General features: G+C 46.6%; 6 protein-coding genes across 6 annotated transcripts; 4 read left to right on the top strand and 2 right to left on the bottom strand.

The window, feature by feature from the left end:
- Positions 1-2,816: 2,816 nt before the first annotated feature.
- Positions 2,817-3,076, top strand: J7337_006198 (uncharacterized protein; the record flags this gene model as incomplete). The annotated part of the gene is made up of 2 exons (XM_044823862.1): positions 2,817-2,916; positions 2,967-3,076. The coding sequence occupies 2 exons, from the start codon at positions 2,817-2,819 to the stop codon at positions 3,074-3,076; spliced, it is 210 nt and encodes a 69-aa protein (XP_044682353.1).
- A 1,880-nt stretch (positions 3,077-4,956) lies between these two features.
- On the bottom strand, positions 4,957-6,051 carry J7337_006197 (uncharacterized protein; the record flags this gene model as incomplete). The annotated part of the gene is made up of 1 exon (XM_044823861.1): positions 4,957-6,051. The coding sequence occupies one exon, from the start codon at positions 6,049-6,051 to the stop codon at positions 4,957-4,959; it is 1,095 nt and encodes a 364-aa protein (XP_044682352.1).
- Positions 6,052-9,478: 3,427 nt separating this feature from the next.
- Positions 9,479-11,176, top strand: J7337_006196 (uncharacterized protein; the record flags this gene model as incomplete). Its single annotated transcript, XM_044823860.1, has 2 exons — positions 9,479-10,035; positions 10,507-11,176. The coding sequence occupies 2 exons, from the start codon at positions 9,479-9,481 to the stop codon at positions 11,174-11,176; spliced, it is 1,227 nt and encodes a 408-aa protein (XP_044682351.1).
- Positions 11,177-12,394: 1,218 nt separating this feature from the next.
- Positions 12,395-13,111, top strand: J7337_006195 (uncharacterized protein; the record flags this gene model as incomplete). Its single annotated transcript, XM_044823859.1, has 2 exons — positions 12,395-12,542; positions 12,600-13,111. The coding sequence occupies 2 exons, from the start codon at positions 12,395-12,397 to the stop codon at positions 13,109-13,111; spliced, it is 660 nt and encodes a 219-aa protein (XP_044682350.1).
- A 1,300-nt stretch (positions 13,112-14,411) lies between these two features.
- On the top strand, positions 14,412-14,651 carry J7337_006194 (uncharacterized protein; the record flags this gene model as incomplete). Its single annotated transcript, XM_044823858.1, has 1 exon — positions 14,412-14,651. The coding sequence occupies one exon, from the start codon at positions 14,412-14,414 to the stop codon at positions 14,649-14,651; it is 240 nt and encodes a 79-aa protein (XP_044682349.1).
- Positions 14,652-14,733: 82 nt separating this feature from the next.
- Positions 14,734-15,694, bottom strand: J7337_006193 (uncharacterized protein; the record flags this gene model as incomplete). The annotated part of the gene is made up of 2 exons (XM_044823857.1): positions 14,734-15,610; positions 15,639-15,694. The coding sequence occupies 2 exons, from the start codon at positions 15,692-15,694 to the stop codon at positions 14,734-14,736; spliced, it is 933 nt and encodes a 310-aa protein (XP_044682348.1).
- Positions 15,695-17,684: the final 1,990 nt, after the last annotated feature.

Genomic DNA, 17,684 nt, shown 5'->3' with positions numbered 1-17,684 from the left:
AAAAGATGATTGCTGGGATATTAAGTGTTTTCCCGCGGGGTGGATAGTCTTTCCAACCATCCCAGAGTAAGTGAATTGGTTGCCGCTGTAGTGCGCCGCAGATGATGACGATGATTGTCGTGACAATGTTGAAGGCGATGGTATATTTGATGATCAATCTGAACTTTGGATCAGGGAATGTTCGGAGAAAGAAATAAAGTATTGAGAGTTTGATGAGGCAGAGACTTAGGACGTAGGCGTATTGAACGACGAGGAGGTACTGTATTTGTTAGCTGACGTTGATGAACAAGTGTGTAGACTTACTATGTGAAAGGTCGTGATGGTACAGTCGTCAAGTGTCCAGATGTTCCGTCCCAAGCCTGCAAATGTCACTGTACACAATCAGTAATCCGTGATTGAACATTTATATGATGCAGAACTCACTCAGGCCCATGATGATGCACTGTACTCCTGTAAATACCTAGCAGGGTTAGTAAAGCATCATGACCACTGAGAACATCCTTACCGACGCCGCGATAATGAGGTGATCGTCAGCACCCCATTGCGAAAAGCGATACGATTTCGTGACAGTTCGAAGGACAATGGAAAACACCGCCATCCCGAGGATCGTGTAGTTTATCCCCCTAATTTTGTGATCATTGTCGAGCTCTGGTCTGCCGCAGTTGGTTTGCGAAAGTTTGAGAAAGTCTGTACATCAACCGTCAACGTGAGTAGCCTGATCCTTGTAAAGCTGATCTCGAGGCTTTCCTACCGAATAAGTCTCGTATGGGGCATGACGTGTGGATACAGCTAGCTACCGTATTGCTGAGTTTATGATCATGGCATATTCGTTCTTTGTTGGCGGTCGAGAATGTCGGCTCATCAACGAATCGCGAGAAACATTTGATCTACAACAGATTAATAAATCCATAGCGCAAGGTTGATGGTGTATACGCACGGCACATTGCGACGCGTCCTCTAGTCGTTGATCAGTAGTCGGTGAACTAGCGCGGACCTGCGGGAATATACACGGTAAAATGAGAATAAACAAGCGTAATATCGCGAATGGCTTCATGGTGGTCTACCGCACAAGCGAAACATCGGGAAGAAAAACACTCAAAGAACTTTAAACTCACGGGGTAGACTTGTCTCATTAAGAATTAAGGGGCACGGACTAGGTTGGTTTCGAAGGTGGTTTTGCTTTGTCGACGCTAATTCAGGCATACCATGTCCATTGGTTTGGATTAGACGAGATCTTCGTACTCTAAACCAATGGGGCCGTCTTTGTCCGCCAATGAGGCTGCTCATCACACCGAAAGGAGCTAGGCGGCGGGATCTTGGTGGGATATGCTTATGCATTCCAGGGGTTACAGATTAGGCTTATTTTTACTACGCTTTTGACAGGGAGTTCTTGGCATGGCCTGATTTGGCGTATGGCTTGTCTGTTGGTGGTGAGTATGAGCCTTGGCTGCGGCTATGTTGCCGGCAGGGCGAGTCATTAGAGAAGCACGGTGTCTACTTGCCATGGGTATGATGTTATCGATCTGAGGTAGTTAGATATGATCACCAAGAAACTAAGCGGCTTCAATAAAGGATATTTTGCAGGTACGCCGCAGAGTGAAGGTGTGCATATTGAAGACTCGCGACGTGTTTCACAAATACAGACACGACTTATCAGGGTCGGGGCAAAGTCCGGGGAAGTCCATTGACGCAGACGCCTTCAGTGGCTAACGGACATGCCGGATATCAGCTGGAGGCTGTAGGGTTGAGATATTCGGATGCCGGCTGAACTTTATTGTTCCTGGAATGAAGGCTTTGCGCATCATTTATGTCCGGTGATCCACATCATTTCCGGGTACGATAAGGCGGGTTCGAGATCTGGCATCTGTCTCGATCCGGCATGGCGCTCAATCTGGAAGCGCTCAATTTTTGAAGAGCTACAGACAACAAACGGAGGCTTTATGATATGCAACATCATACAGAGTAGAATTCGAATGATTGCTGGTAGGTGACATAAAATCGATGGAAAGCCAATCCGCAAGCCGATTTCTTCTGGATTGGATGTCCAGAGTAAGATATTTGCTCCAGTGTCGCACGACCATCCAACGCGGTTTTCATTTGCAGAGTAACCAACTCCAAGTTGAGGTGAGGTGGTATAAAACATCTAAAAAAGCGACAGTGTTGGAACTATGAGTAGAAAGCTACATCTTGAGCCGTAGAATAGCCCTGATTGATCGCAAACTGTAGTCAATGCTGTAAATGCCGTCGTCGAGAACCCGCAGGTCTAGGGTGAGCAGCATGGATCAGAAGCATTAGGTAAGCGGGAAATTCACCTCGTCAGCGGGAAATGCGCGGGTGGGTACCTGTCACGATCCAACCAAATTGAGCAAATGCTGCCAAGTTTTGATGAACTGGAGCTGCTAACATCAAATTTGCTCAAGCAACCCTATAATTTTAGAAACGGTTCCGAATATGTGGAGTTTCAGATCTATACAAGGCTCGTCTTTCCGGACCTCGGTATTCCATCGAGTCCGAGATTGAGGCAGTATTTATGAAAGGCGTCTCCCCTTTTCAGCACCTTGATCTGTTGGCCAACTTGAAAAAGACCACTAATCATGTCTCGAATATCGTCTCCTTTTCGCCAACGGTTAATCCTCGCAGCCAAAGTCACTGCCGGAGTCTCAATCACGGGAGCTGCAAGTTTTCATCTCGTCACAAGAAAATGCTACTTTGAGCCCTTTGGACCGGAGAATGGTAGATCATTGTATGAACATCCGCTGCTGAAGCAGATTAATCCTTGGAATAAACCGGGCTCTGCCGACTCGTGCGTGAGAGAAATGCCGTTTGATAAGCTGGATAAGGTGCTTTTGGAGGATGCGAAGAACGGAGGAACAAAACTGGTTGAGAGATTCATTGCAGGAATGTGGGGAGGTTTCGGTAAGTTTACGAAAATGGGTGTTTAAGCCGTAAATGCTGATAATGAACAGGATATGGGATCCAGAGAAGGATCATGACATTCTTCAAGAACGAGGCGAACAAGAACGACCTATGGGAGAAGAAGGATCTTCTAGCATCTACCTATGAACCAGGTATGTGATTGCTAATTTCCCGGTTCCCTCTTCTGACACGTAACAGGCACATATTTCACCAACCATTTCATTGTTCTATCAAAAACACCAACATGTATCACAATGAGAGGCTGCTTCGACCCTCATCAATCCCCTGCATCACCGATGGACGTCGATAATCTCGTTGAGATCCGCGCAGAGCTTGACGAAGTAAGGCAGGTGGCGGTTCTCAAACTTCAGGTCATCACATTTGATGGGAGGAAAGAAGCGAGTGACAAGGAGGACCCTTTTGGTGGAGTTGGAGGATGGCTTCACAGACGATATTCTACGTTACTTGTGGAATCAGGGGCTAGGAACTGCTTGCAATGAGTATTGAGGGCCATGTGCTATCAGGAGGAAACCCACGCGACGATAAACTATGAAATTCTGGCTGGAACTTCAGTATCTAGCGACGGTGGCCCTTTGGATGACACAGGAATGCTGTAACAACTAAAGAAAGGTTGCGGTGCCAGTCAAGGACCATTCTGTATACTATATACATATCAGCCCCTGCTCTGGATAAGAGTACACCACCAATCCAAGCCCGTGACAGCCGGTCATCACCTTTCGTTCTCAGCCCATTAACACTTATCGATAGCATCGACCGGTACTGCAGTATCTCGCAGTATTCTTGCAGCATTCCTTTTGGTAACACTTCTTAGTACGGCAGCAGAAGGTGCCGATTGAGCACTTTCCGGGGAACTTGGCAGGGCAGACTTTGGCAGCGGGTTGGAGAGCCTCACCATGGGAGAGGCTGTAGCCGCCTTCGCCTGAGGTAGCAAGGTCTCAGAGGCCCTCAGCAGGGCTGATGGCTGGGCTAGCGACGGCGAGAGGGATGAGGAGGAGGATAATGGTGGTGAACTTCATGGTGACAGCCCGCAGAGTTGTCTTAGTTTTAAGCGAGTACAGAGAAGACGAGGTGAAGCCAATTGTTGACGCCCTTTCTTATTAGCGGAAACCGGGATCCTTTATACTTATCCTACAGTCCGACAATCTGGAATCGGGTAAGATTGTGCCGCTACTCCAAGACAACACTGACCCTTTTTTCGGTTGCAGTACATGGAAACCTCTCAGAGGTCCATTGAATGACTGGCCTCTTGCTCTACGCCACGCCAGAACTGTCGACTACACTAAAGACACAATGCCCTGTGATATTGTTTATCCTCAGTGGGTCACTGAGAATCAGCCTAGTAACGAGATCTTCGATTCTTTCTCGTCCAAGTCACTATATTTATAAAAGCTCCTGCTTCAAGGTTCGTCTCGTGCCAAAGACACATGGAGATGAATCACTGACCGTCACCCTCTTTAGGTTTCCTTAACACTCAAAAATGATCCCTAGTGACCCCCAGCAGAAAGCTCAGCCATGGAAGGCACAATGGTTGGCTATGGGCAACAATTCTACCAGTGAGGCAAAGCCTAACACAACTAGTCATGGCTTCTCTAAAGGTGAAGAATTCATCGTGGATGGCAATATGAAAGGCGTGTTCTTGGCAGCTGCTGCTCAAGTCCCGTCGAGCTATGATGCTAGCAACTGAGTACCATGCAGGGTTGATCCTGCCTTGGCGAATTAGTCAAAGTGTATGGGAAAGACTCGGATTGGCAAGTCTCTTTGCGTCTTTGCCCAAATAAATCTACTTCTTGCATGCCAATGGCCTACCTGGTGATATGTATGAGCTAAAGTGCTGAAATGGGTGGCGCTGGCGTATATGAATGCCTCGTACCAGTTCCCAGGCTTCAAAGAGACAGCAACAATGGTCCTGCATGACAAAGATATCCTCAGCGAGATCATTACCGAAGGCCCCTAACGGCAGATATAGGCGATAGTTAATGAAGCCATCAATACCGGACCAAATTCGCCAAGAGTTTAGAGCTACCTAAACATTCGGGGTCCCGTCATGACGTCTGTTGCTCGGCCAGACTTCCTTAAAATTATCTCAACGGCGTGTAAAAGCTCCAAGTCTCGTGTTGGTTCGCCTACAAGGTTGGCAACAACAGGAAGAAATCCAGTCCGACCGGTTATTTTAGAATGATAAGGTATATCTCCAATCGGGATGACTATATCAGGAGCGCCCAGAATAGGTGGGAGAAACAGCTGGTCTAATGCAGACTGGTTCTCGGGTGACTTTAGAATCTCATCACGATAGACAGGCGAGGCATCGGCCACAGGAAGGATGACGATCGATTCGAACTTCGCATCCCCGAAAAGCTCCTCGTGAAGCCAGTTCTTGTAAATGAGAAGTCTGTTTGTAGCCTCTTCATGTTCCTCATTTGAAACCGAAGCACCTTGCGCCCACCTACGCTGGACGAAGGGGATTACATATGGCAGCTGACCTTGGTGCCTCTTGGAGTACTGATCCCGGAAATTAGCTGAAGAGTGGTAAAACTGGTGATAGAATGTTCGCTTGACCACATCCTGAAGATATTCGTCGATGTCACTCGATACACCCGAAGGGTGATTTTGCTTCCATGATTCGCGGATGGAAAATGGAACTAGAGTCGCCGGCGCAAGCTTTTTTACATCATCAATGAAGGAAGTAATGAGACTCATTTGCTCTGAGCTCTCCATTGGGAAATAGTCGACGGGGTATACAAGACGATATGGCCGCTTGGGTTGTCGCATGGTCCTGGAATATGAGTCTGCCCTCCAAATATTCGCGACACGTTTAACAATGTCGAAACTTCTCGCAAAAATACACGGCGTGTCGAAAAGAGCATAGGTTTTGATCAGGCCTCTCAAGGATATGTCATCATGAGAGGGCCGGAATTGCCAGACTCCATTTGCCATAGCTGGCCGACGACCACTTCCACTGGTGTCAGTACCAATCGCGCAATCAAGCCAGTCGTAGGCCGCTACGGCAACAGCACTGCCACTGCTACTACCAGCAGGGGACTGATATCCATCCCCTCGAGGGTTAAAAGCAGTGGGATAGTCGACAGCATCCATTGGCTCCTCGCGGGCTATCATGGAGCTAAGCTTGGTAAGTCCCAGTATGTGAGCACCGTCTTCCACAAGCCTTTGGACGACTTCGGCAGTGAAAGCAGCGGGTTCACTTAAATCGTAGTATGCGCGGTTGCAAAGTGACGTCTTGAGGCCTTGGAGCAAGTAGCAGTCTTTGACGGCAACGCGAAGCGGTGACGGAGAGTCGTTAACCAGACTTGGTGCTTGTGAAGGGACAGCGATGGCAAGACTACCATACGAGATACCAGAGACTCTAAGTTGTTGATAGTCGCTTGATGGTCGTCTTCAGAACCCGTTAGCACATATATAGTAACAATAGGCTTTAGGACGGGGTCTCACGGATCCGATGCTGGCTTGATTCCACACATAAATGCCCCCTGACGATCATCATACAAACGGTAGATACGTCTTAAGCTTCCTTCCAGATAGACGTATGGACCAGGAGCAAGAGTATGCTTGCCATCCTCAACTCTAACCTCAACCCACTCATTGCCATGGTGCTTCAAAAACGCTCGACACTCTAGCGAAATATTGTCTTCACTGACTTCGGTGGTGATTATCACACCCTTGATGAAGGTCCTTCTATCATAGACGTGGCACCTATCCAATTTGTCGAGATAGCCTTCGAGCCAGTCTCTCGTCAGTGGTAACGTCCCAGGGCTTCTGATAACTGTCACTGGGGAAGGAATATTTGGAACGTCTAACGTGGGCACGAACTAGAGTTATAAATCAGTCCATAGGAGACATCAGACTAAAAGGTTGGCGGCACGTACCGGTAACCTGTTCGTGATAAGATATTGTACCCCTTCAGCCTCAAAGACAAGACTAGGCTGGAGAGAGCCTGGCTGCTTATTCTGGGTTGTAGAAGTATGTTCGATCGCAAAGAGAACCATTTTTAACCTCCTCTTTGTAAGGGTAGCTGTCGCTTGTTTTCCTTTGTTGATTTAGATGAATCACAGAGAAACGCCTTTGTTCTTATCAACTCAAGTAACACAACCCCCGCTCGAACCTTCATACCGACGTCATCCAATAAACGAAACGTGATTGATGCACTTAACGAGACAGATAAAGTTAACAGCTTCGTTTTATGCATACTAAGGACTTTTAATATTCTTAGCCAACCATATATACAACAGTAGTATAGCCGGAATATATAGAATTAAGTAAACTTAACAAGAAAAATAAGCTAAAAAGATTTCCTATAGTATATAAGTTAAAACTTAATTAAGTAACTTAATATTAAGCTAATTAGATAGAGATAGGGTTTGTATTATATAGAGTAATAACGGGGGAAAAATAGACATTGCTTTGGGATTCCATGAAGATCCTAAGACAATTAAGAGATCCATCGTGATATCCAGAAACAAAACCATATCCAGCAGGAAGTATATAAAGAAGCTCCAAAGTAAACCACCTGTCATTTCCATACATTCCATCCCGCCATTCTGCCCCAGATGTAATACACACAAAGAAGAGGTTAGAAAGGAAATAAAGGCCGCAATGTTGCCTGAGACGAAGAATACTTGGTATGCGATGAAAAGGGAGAGTATCCTCCGAGGCTTTGAGGCTACAGTTTCACGCATTTTAAGAAGAAGCGTAGACCATGAAACAGAGCACATGGGCTCTATGAGGTGCTTTATGGTAACCCTAGGTCCCAAATCAATGAATGAGCTAATCTCAGTAGTCGGGGCTAATAGTTACCAGTTCAAGCGCCCGCCCGCGGATATAATATGAATTACATTCCATATCGCAAGACCCTCGAGAATTAGGGCCCATAGTATTACAGTCGTCAAATGATCGGAGCCATTCGATAAAAGGTATACGGCTATTGGATTACATATCGATGCATTCAGAGATGACTTCGTGTTCATTTCTACTGTATTCAGGGTCCTTGTTTGAAGATCGTCAGGGCGAGTGCCTATGGCTCGGGAACTCTGAGCCACAGATATGTTGGGTTTGTTCTAGATACGTTTAAGTAAGTTAAGCTTCCATTAGTAAGGAAAACAGATAGAACATACTACTTTGGATAAATCTTCCCTATTATCCGTTTGTACATGTAGGTCTCTGTAATACCTTGCCAGAGGGCCATTATCATCTCCCTGCTGATACTCTTCCTCATCTGTGTGGAGTTCAAAATCCGGATTTTCACCAAGATTCACGGTAATGGTTTTAAGAGCTATCCAGTAAAAATATGATGCCCACAGAAGGCCACAAAACGACATTACAGCAACGGCTAAAAGGCTGCATTGACAAATCATAGGAATTTTAGAGGTAAATCGGAGGAGGAAGAACACAGAAGTTAGGAGCAGGGACTGATGAACCATGAAATGTACGACTTTTAGAGGAAAATAAAAAGAATGAAAGTAGAAGAACATGCCAAAAAGAAAAGGAAGTTGAGAATCTTTTGGTCCTTCTTGAGAATCAGCGACAAAAGGACAAGATATGAACCATACGCTTAGCTCCAGATTGATAAAATGAAGAGTTGTCTTCAGAAGCGTACTCGGCCAAACCTTGGGTATGTGGAGATGCCGATTTCGAAGCTGTTCGCTTGACTCATCATCAACGCCTTCCCACCATTCGCCCATAATGAACAAAGAATACTGAAATATCGTCGTCTAATCAAGAGTGACAGCAGTTTTCTTACAAGAAGCTGAGAGGAGGCTACTTTGCAAAGATTGTGATCGCTCAGCGGAGAAGTGCGGGGTATATACTCAGAGATGCCCTTCAGGCTTGAAGCTTGCTGACGTGTCGTGTCGCGATTGGGGTTATTTTGCTGGCGTGTTAATCAGGCGATGACGGAATAATATGCAAGCCGCGCCCGCAGCTGAGAATTGCATTGTTACTTGGCCGTTCCGCTTTTATAACCTATACCTAGAACTCAACATAATCAACCGTGGTGAGACCCTCACATGTCGTATAACAACATTTGCCACCATTCATCATGCCTCTCTGTTCGACCTGTAACGCTTCAGACTTGTTCTCTTGCCCCTCTTTCCCAGTTTGCTCCAGGATCTTCGAGACAATTCGAAAAAAATGCCTCGCTCGGCTGTGACCTTTGTACTCTCATCTTCAGTGTTGCCTTCGATCACGTTCTTTTTATCTCAAAGGAGCTTGATCTCAAGAATACTCCCAAGACTAACTTTAAAACCGAACATCGTGACTTCACGGTCCATCTCTGGTTGTCAGGCAATGGACTTTCGGTGCAGAAGCCGCTATATAATAAACTATTAGTGCCGGTTACTGGAAAAGATGAAAGTTGGCCCGATCAAACGTCTATCCTAACGTCTCGACAAACCAACTTTCGACACGAAATCTGCGTGGCTGCAGATCCAGGTTTGTATCCATTCATGAAAACAATCTCACTATCTGACCCAATCAAGAGAGCCCGGCTTATCAATCCGGACTGATTGGAGGAACCTATCTCGGCGTCAATATGGCAGCCCCCGAATATATAGCTGCTTTAGGTGAATGGCTTCACGATTGTCTCTCCAACCACTCAAGATGCCATTTCGCTATCTCCAGCAGTACACTATTCGACCCTCGATCAATAGAGCTTCCTACTCGTTGCATTGAAGTCACGCCCACTGCTGCCTACTTGAGAGATACGCAGGGGGCCGTGGGAAGCTATGTCGCTCTAAGCCACCGTTGGAATCCAGAAGTTGAGGCCGTAAAGACTACGTCAGCCAACTTTCAGCAACGCATGTCTGGGACAGAGCTTGGGCTCCTTTCGAAAACCCTTGAAGACGCCATCACAATTGTGCGCAAATTGGAAATCCGATACCTATGGATTGACACTATTTGCATCATTCAAGGGACTGACGACTGGAACCAGGAGAAGTTCAAAATGGGCCAATATTACGAACGTGCCCTATTCACTATTTCCGCCATAGGAGGTTGCATTCAAGCCGGAAAAGATTCCGGTATTCTCGAAGCTCAACCACCCAAATCACTCGTCCGTCTTGCTTTCAAAGAAAACGGCATCCGAAAAGGGTCGGTATTCCTCTATAGACGTGACGATAAGGCCTTGTTTCTGACGGACGTTGCACGGAGCGAACTAATCTCACGCGGCTGGGTGTTTCAGGAGACGCTTCTTAGTAAACGTATCATTTACTTTACTAACAAAGTGAGTTTCTTGGAGTGCTGTTCCGAGGCACCGCGAAGTTTCTGTAATGATATGATCACGGAAGTGCCACGGCCCTGGGAGGCAAAATCGTCTTCAAATGTCTCTCGAATACTACCGACCCACTCATTGAAGGTCAACCTTGCTTCGGACTATGACCCACTGACTATGTGGTACAATATCATAACAGGATTCTCAAAAACCATCCTTACGCAACAGAGCGACCACCTTGCGGCTATATCGGGGGCAGCCTTTGAGTATGGAGGGGCTATCGAAAGAAAACGGCTAGAGAAAAGCGACAAGAGATGGAAGAATACGAAGCCTACACAAGATTACCTTAGTGGACTCTGGCTAGAAGATATTCATTATGGCTTGATGTGGTTTGCCGTCGACCACCAGAATCGGGAATACCCATGCGGTGCTCCTTCATGGTCATGGCTCTCAAACCAAGGCGAAGTTGAGTGGCAGCGCAGGGATGACATGTCTCAGTCTAGCCTCGAGGTCCTTGGAGCAGAATATGAAGAAGAGGCCCAGGGAGTTCGCCGCTTGCCCGAAGTTGTTATCATGACGACCAAGCTTCGTGTCAAAGCGAAGATGCAGCCGCTTCTTATTATGCCAGGCATTCGAGATGCAAAAGACATGAGCGTTTTGACAGGTGTAAGGGTTCAAGCATCGCCGTGTAATCAGTATTACACATTCTGCCACCCAAGCTCACCAGATTGGGCTGGTGGCTGGGCAAAGTTTGAGAGGGATCCGCGAGTGGTAGAATTGAATAACATTTCGTCAGGAATAGGAGCGACATTAGCTATACACGTTGCATCAAGACAAGCAAATGACAGAGAAGGGCCAATTGAGCACTTTATGGACCTTCGGAGGACAGTTTATGAAGTGATATTTGTTAAATTCATTAAGGATGAGACATTTCAAAGGCTAGGGGCAGGATTTACCTGTGACTTAACTATTGCTCAAGGGTTCCAAGCAGTGGAGGATATAGAAATAACTTTAATATAAAATACAGTACAATGGTGTTATTTAATCTTTATATATATTATAACTATATATCTACTTCTGGCTTTATCTGGACGCAAAGCCTCTTACGGAGGAGGCCCTGACATATACCGACCGCGGGATCCTTGCGTCTCATGACATTCAGGTAAATGGTGACCCGTGGGTAGACTAGCCCTCCTCATCCGCCAAACCGGGGGAAAATGAACAGATATCAGCTATTCACGTCGAAGGGATTACCAATGCTGAGCTCCTGCTGATAAAGTATGGCGACACCTGGGGAGCGGCGTATGGATTTACCGCGGTAAACCCAGCCAGTACAACAGATTAGACATCAAGGCAGGAGCTTATCTCGATTGTTCCGCCAGAAGCTGGGATGCGCCCTTTTCTGGCTGGATAAAGAAAACAAACTGCGAGAGGAGGCAAGGAGTGGAAGTACTAGGGGTGAATTTAGGGTTCGCTGATCACCAGGTCGTGTGTGAAGCGTGTGATGTGAGCCATCAGCTGTAGGGACTATCAACTTAAAATAACACTCTTATCAAAGTCAATCCGGGCAGTTTACCAGCCACCCAACACAGGATCACCAGGTCACTAGCGTTTACGGGATCAACTATGATCGACATCCCCCATCGGGTTTGGAGGGTATCATTGTTGGATTCAGGCCGCTCTTTTTGAAGTGAGGTTAGGGGGCATGCAACATGGAACCTTTCTTAGCTCAACATTAACATCAAGACTTTTGAGAACTTTGTTTGTAACATCAAGCCGCAAGGAATTTGACTAAGGCTAAGCACAAGTGACAACTTGCATATGATGAAATGAAAGGAAATATCTGCCGAGGTTTAAGCTTATGGTACAATATCATTCTTAACACAGCTTAAGGAAGAAGATGCATGATGATTATCATAACAGAACTTCTGACAATATCAAGCTACTCGGAAAACACAGTTCTGGTTTACAGGGGTTCGGTCTGGAACCGGGAAATACCCTGACTAGACAGTGCGGCTGAGGGGTCTAGATTAACGCCTCGCCAAACTATTGATTCGAGTATCGAATGACAATGCTCAACTACCGAGCCCACGGGCTTTTTGTCGCCCCTCAATTTGTTTATAAGAAACAGACACATTCCCACGTCGGTCATTTTTCTCTTAGACTTACAATCTTAGTTACGTGCGCATCAGTCTGCGGCTCTCAGTCCTATAAACACCCTGGTTCAAGATCGTGAATATGGTCAAATTAGCGCTTCTTAGCTGGCTAGCGGTTGCTGCCCCTGTATTCTCCGCACCAGCCGATGTTCCCAGCTCTCTCGATGCGCGAGCCTGCACTACCCCAGCAAATAGCCTCAAAAACCCGAGCTTTGAGTCGAGTGCCTTTAGTGAGTTTCCCAGCCAAGTATGTTGTGTATCGTCTCTAGCAAGACTAACACGGTCAGCACCATGGGTCTTCAAACCTACATACGTCAAGCTCGGCAGCGCAACAGTCGTAAAATCTGGCTATAAGAGCGACCACGCAATCCAAGCCACGGGAACCTCCGGCTACAACGATCCAACCAGCTACAACAAGCTCTCCCAGACCTTCAAGATCTGCAAAGCAGCGCGCTTCCAGCTCTCATGGTCCATGCTTCTCCCTAAAAATAGCGTCGCATACACAGCACCTGGCAAGCCTGGATTGTCTGTCCAAGCTAAAGCTCCCGATGGTCTGTCGTATTCAATGGGTTCCTTCAGCTTTGACACCAAGAGTTTTAGTAGCAATATTTTTACACCGAGCTTTAAAAGTACGCATAAGGTTGATCAGTGGACGAGTTTTGTTGCCGACCTTCCGAACTCGCAGACAGGAACTTGGACGATTTCTATGGAGTGGTATGTTTCGGGACCTGGCGCGAAAGGGAGTAAGACTTCGACGCTGAAGTTTAAGATGGATAACTTTGTTGTCAAGCCAAAATAATGTTTGTTTGAATGAGGTGCTCGGATGACGAGAGACGTATACACTGCATTTCTTTGTGTGGTTCAATGAACTTTGTAGATATATGATCTATATGTTTATGCGTCGTTATTGCTTCTTGTCCTTGCGTCAGAAAAAACGGTGTTATTGCATAATTGCTACCGATTACTGCCAGTCTCTTCCGCTCCTAGCGAGCGCGTTCTTTTGGCAATGATCCTGTGGGTTAAGTCAATCTCTTACCCAAGGGCTACGTCTTCTCCCTCGTAAATCCCTGGTCCCCTAGCCACCAGTTCCATTGCATCTATTTTACGGGGTCATCCTCCACCGTACGCGGCCGTCAATGGGGCTATATATGACGGGAGTAGCTGTTACTCTTATCTCAAGCCTGATTACTGAACAATGCTTGCCGTGATGGAAGTGAGCCTGCTACGATTCATACTTCGCACTCGACTCGACAAATGTCCAAAGAATTATGTTTCCGACCTGGTCTTGGTTAAAGTTTTTTAATTATCGAGCCGCGCGTGGGAATAGGTGACGGTGTACAGACGAAGTTCTCAAGTCTCAGGGAAGGACTCTCACAAGCTCTACCTAGATTTTCAGTGCTCTTTGTCGTGTTGGTAGAAGGGCCTGGAAATGTTGCACCATGCGCCTAGCCGCTTCTGTCTAGAAACCCGGGGTATGGCGGAGTAGTTGAAGCTCTTCAAAAAGTTGAAGGAGAAGGGCATGTGTCCTTCACTGAACATACAAAATGTTTCCGATATGCATGTCGAGGTTCATGACTTCTTTTGGATTTGGCAGCCAACCTGAGAAGAATTGCCACAATTCCTGAGCACATTCATTCAATTCCAGCTTATGCACCGAATACCTTAATGAAGCGCCACGAACAACATTTTAAGCTCTGTCGATCCGCCAACGATGGGGAATTGCCTCTTTCGTCTGTGCCTGGCTAACTCTAATCCCTGCATGATAAAATGACGTATGTGATCAACCTGCAGATCTATCGCCACATGATATCTCTGAAGCCGAAAGCAAATTCCTAAAAATGATCTTGAGGTCAGATCAGGTATTTATATGGCAATCAATGCCCTGCCCTTGACATTCGGGGGATGCGTGTTATGAAAGTCAAACAATAAAACACTTCGAATATGAGACTTGTTACAGCTTAAGCTCTCAGCCTCTCAGCCACAAGTCTCAACTGCGAACAATACATCGGGCTCACAAGACACTCAAGTCACATATCAGAACCACCTATCGTCTCTACCAACTCGACACTATTTAAATGTACTACTTCGAACCTTTCAACATGTTGGATCTCAGCATGCTAGACCGGCTCGTCAAGAAGCTCATCGGTGGCGACGAATTCTATGGCCTCCATGACCCCGAAGCAATTATTGCAAGGGGACGGGAACTCGATCGCAAGCACAGCTACATGTACGGCAACTCCTACGAGAAAGAAGCCCGCAAGAAGGCGGCAGAAATAAGTGCAGGAATCGCAAATAATGATGATGGTGGTAGTGCGGGATGGAGCAGCTATGCGCGTTAAAATGAACGAATCAATGGATCAGAGCCTGCTTGGAGGGACGCGCGACAATCTTTCTTCTTGTACTTATATATCAAAGACAAATTTATACCAAGACAATTTCTGAAACTTGTAATCCTTCTAACAGTTCTCTTACACGATGAGCGTAGGATCTGCAAGTTGTCTCCAGAGACTCCATGCTTGGCCCTCGTGAAGTATCATCATGCTTTAGACGACGGAAGAACTTGGTGTAGTTACTCATCAATAAATCATCATGGCTGAGTCCGACATTGCCTACTCGCTCATAGCCGTTGCTCCCCAACTTCTTAATAACATGAATGCCACAGAAGGTGAAACTGTCTTCGACGTTCACACCAAGTGGTATAATGAACCCGCCAATAACAGGTGGCCATGTTGTAGATACAGATCCATCTGACGGGCTGTCAGGTTTGTAGTCGTTTACGCAAAGCTCCTCGACGCTGATGTCTTCCACTGGTGTGGCTGTGTGGCTGATGTTACCATTCCATACGCCCATAGGTGTGACCTTGGTTGGCAGCAATGACTCAACCCGTATCAGTGGAACTTGCAAAGTGATTGAAGACATTGAGCAGTCGCCCATGTGGCTCGGCCCATCAGGGGTATAACGAACTTCCTGGATGACCACAGATTGGAGTGGACTCCAATTTCCATCCCACATAACCTGTGACGAGACTGAAGCCCAGGACCACGAAGGGTATCTCGCAAGCCTCGGCTTCTTAGCTTTTGGCGTAGGCCAGACCATCCAGAGAAGATCCAGCGGTAGGTATTTCTCCCAGATACCAGACAGATACCTATCATCGGGTCGTGTGCGTTGCATGCGTTGAGCAACTCCAGCCAGGGCAATCGTCTTATCAGATTCGTACGTAAGATTGAGTCTGGAGTACTCCTGAACCGACCGCTGCCATGTGAACTGAGCTTTATCTCGAAGAGTATCATCAACGCAGCTAAATAGTGTAGGCTTGAAGCTCTTACCGTCGTTGTAATCTCGGTCGTTGCAGCCACTTTCGCTTCGTTGGGAAGATGGGCATACCCAGATGACTTCCTCGTTGCAGAAATGCAGAACGCGTGGCGACAACATCATCTCTTGATATATCCATGCGCGATTCAGCAAGGGGTAGTTATTGTTATTGTCTAGTTGCCCCCAGTGATTTGGAAAAAGTGGTACCTGTTGGCGAACATAAATATCCTTGTAACCAGGAACCAACTTGGCCACGTATTGGTCGCTAGTCTCCGAATAACAACCTTGGGACCCATCATGGGACTTTGTAGCTGCGATAGTTACGAATGAATGCTGATAAACGTCTGCCATCTGAGCTGCTTGTTCTTTCCAGTCTTGTGGGCTGTCTTGGATGATGCAAAGAGAGTCAATCCAAAGATAGATGATTCCGAGACTCCGGCATATGTCAACAGTATCACGGAACGTTTTCGACAGCTGATCCAAGGGCACCTCCGTCCTGAAACCCCCTATGGTTTGTGTTGTCGTCTTGACGATCTTGATCTTGCCCCAGCAATGGCTCAAGCACGCGTAGCGTAGTTTCTGCCCCAGATCCTCCCGAAGAACCAAAGTCCCGTTACTCAGGTCGAGCAGTCGCTTTGGGCAAATGAACGAGGCAGATGAATCATGGATCTGCGACTGACAACTTGGGTGTGTATCTTCACAATCCGTTATCCAGGACTGGATCGTGGTGGTTGTAGTCTGAAATTCTGTAGTCCTAGGGAAAGTACCTAGACGCAGCGGTGTAATGCCAAACTCAGTGCCTTCAACCCCTGTAAGAATAATGAGCGAATGAGCAAAATGCCTCTAATCAGCAGGCCAGGATAAAGCAATGTCTGAAGGGGATATATCGCTCTGAAGTCAAGAAGCAGACAAGTAAAGAGAGATAATAGACTTGCCGTGCTGATTGAAGATCTCCAACATGATCTCTCCGCCTAACCACTCAATTTTGACGTAGCCACGGGAAGGAGTCGTGATTCTCTTTATATCTCCAACTTTGATGTATGCTGCACCTCTTCTGATACACTTCAATACAAACGTGCACCGAGGACAATCGGCTTCCGCTGCCTGCACTAGCTCATCATATGTGCAGCCTTGATCTCCATGATCGGGAGATGCTGTAAGGACACAAGTAAGACAGGCCATTCTCTGCTAAAGAGATGGCAAGTTGGCTTGTACTGAAGAGATTCTCCTCCTCTCGTATGACTCAAACGAGGTAACGAGCAATGTCAATGCCGATTGCCAACCTGTACTATCGCGGAAAACGGTCATTTTTCTGAATTCTATAAAGCTAGCAGATTCCGACACAACTTCTGCAGCTCGATGCGAGTCAGCTGACATTTTCCCACTAAGCGCTTCGGTGCGGGGTAAATAGGCAAATTGCGTTGATGAGCCTCATTTCGACGGTCAGCCTACAAAGGATTCCGTCAACCAACGGAGGGTTTGTTGCTTTCTTGAGATAACGGCAGAACGCTTTACCCTGTAGCTAGCACATGATACGCTATCTGTCAGATGCTTACAGCTCCGTAGCAAATCGGATCTGAAGGAAGTTACCGGATATACAGCCACATTCTTCGCCTCACATTGGCCTAAAGGCGGTTGGGTAGCAATGCATCCAGTTATCCAAGCGTCTTGTCGATAAGCAGGTGTGAAAGATCAAACAGACCATGCTTTAGTAACATGTCATCTACAAGACTTGAGTGTTGTGAATCTAACACTCGATAAACCGAATAAAACCTCAGTCACCTACACAATGGACTGTGTGGAAGGGTACTTGTGCGGCACGTGTATCTCAACTCTGAGAGGCAGCAGCAACATCAAAGATAATTCTTCACGTGACACTTATCGTTACAGCGACTGCCATCACCAGAAATATAACGACTTGGTTGTCAGCAAGGATAACAATTGCTTTATTTGCATGTGGATATGGAACAAATTGCCGGCCCTCCCTGATACCGGCCTTCCAAAGACAAACAGCTTTCGTATCCATTGCACTGTTAATCGACCCAATCTCAAATTTCTTA

The sequence above is a fragment of the Fusarium musae genome, chromosome 4 (assembly GCF_019915245.1).
Source record: "Fusarium musae strain F31 chromosome 4, whole genome shotgun sequence".
In the NCBI taxonomy this organism is placed as follows: Eukaryota; Fungi; Ascomycota; class Sordariomycetes; order Hypocreales; family Nectriaceae; genus Fusarium; species Fusarium musae.
Note: the sequence above shows the minus strand (reverse complement) of the source record. Positions and strands in the feature narration are given on the sequence as shown.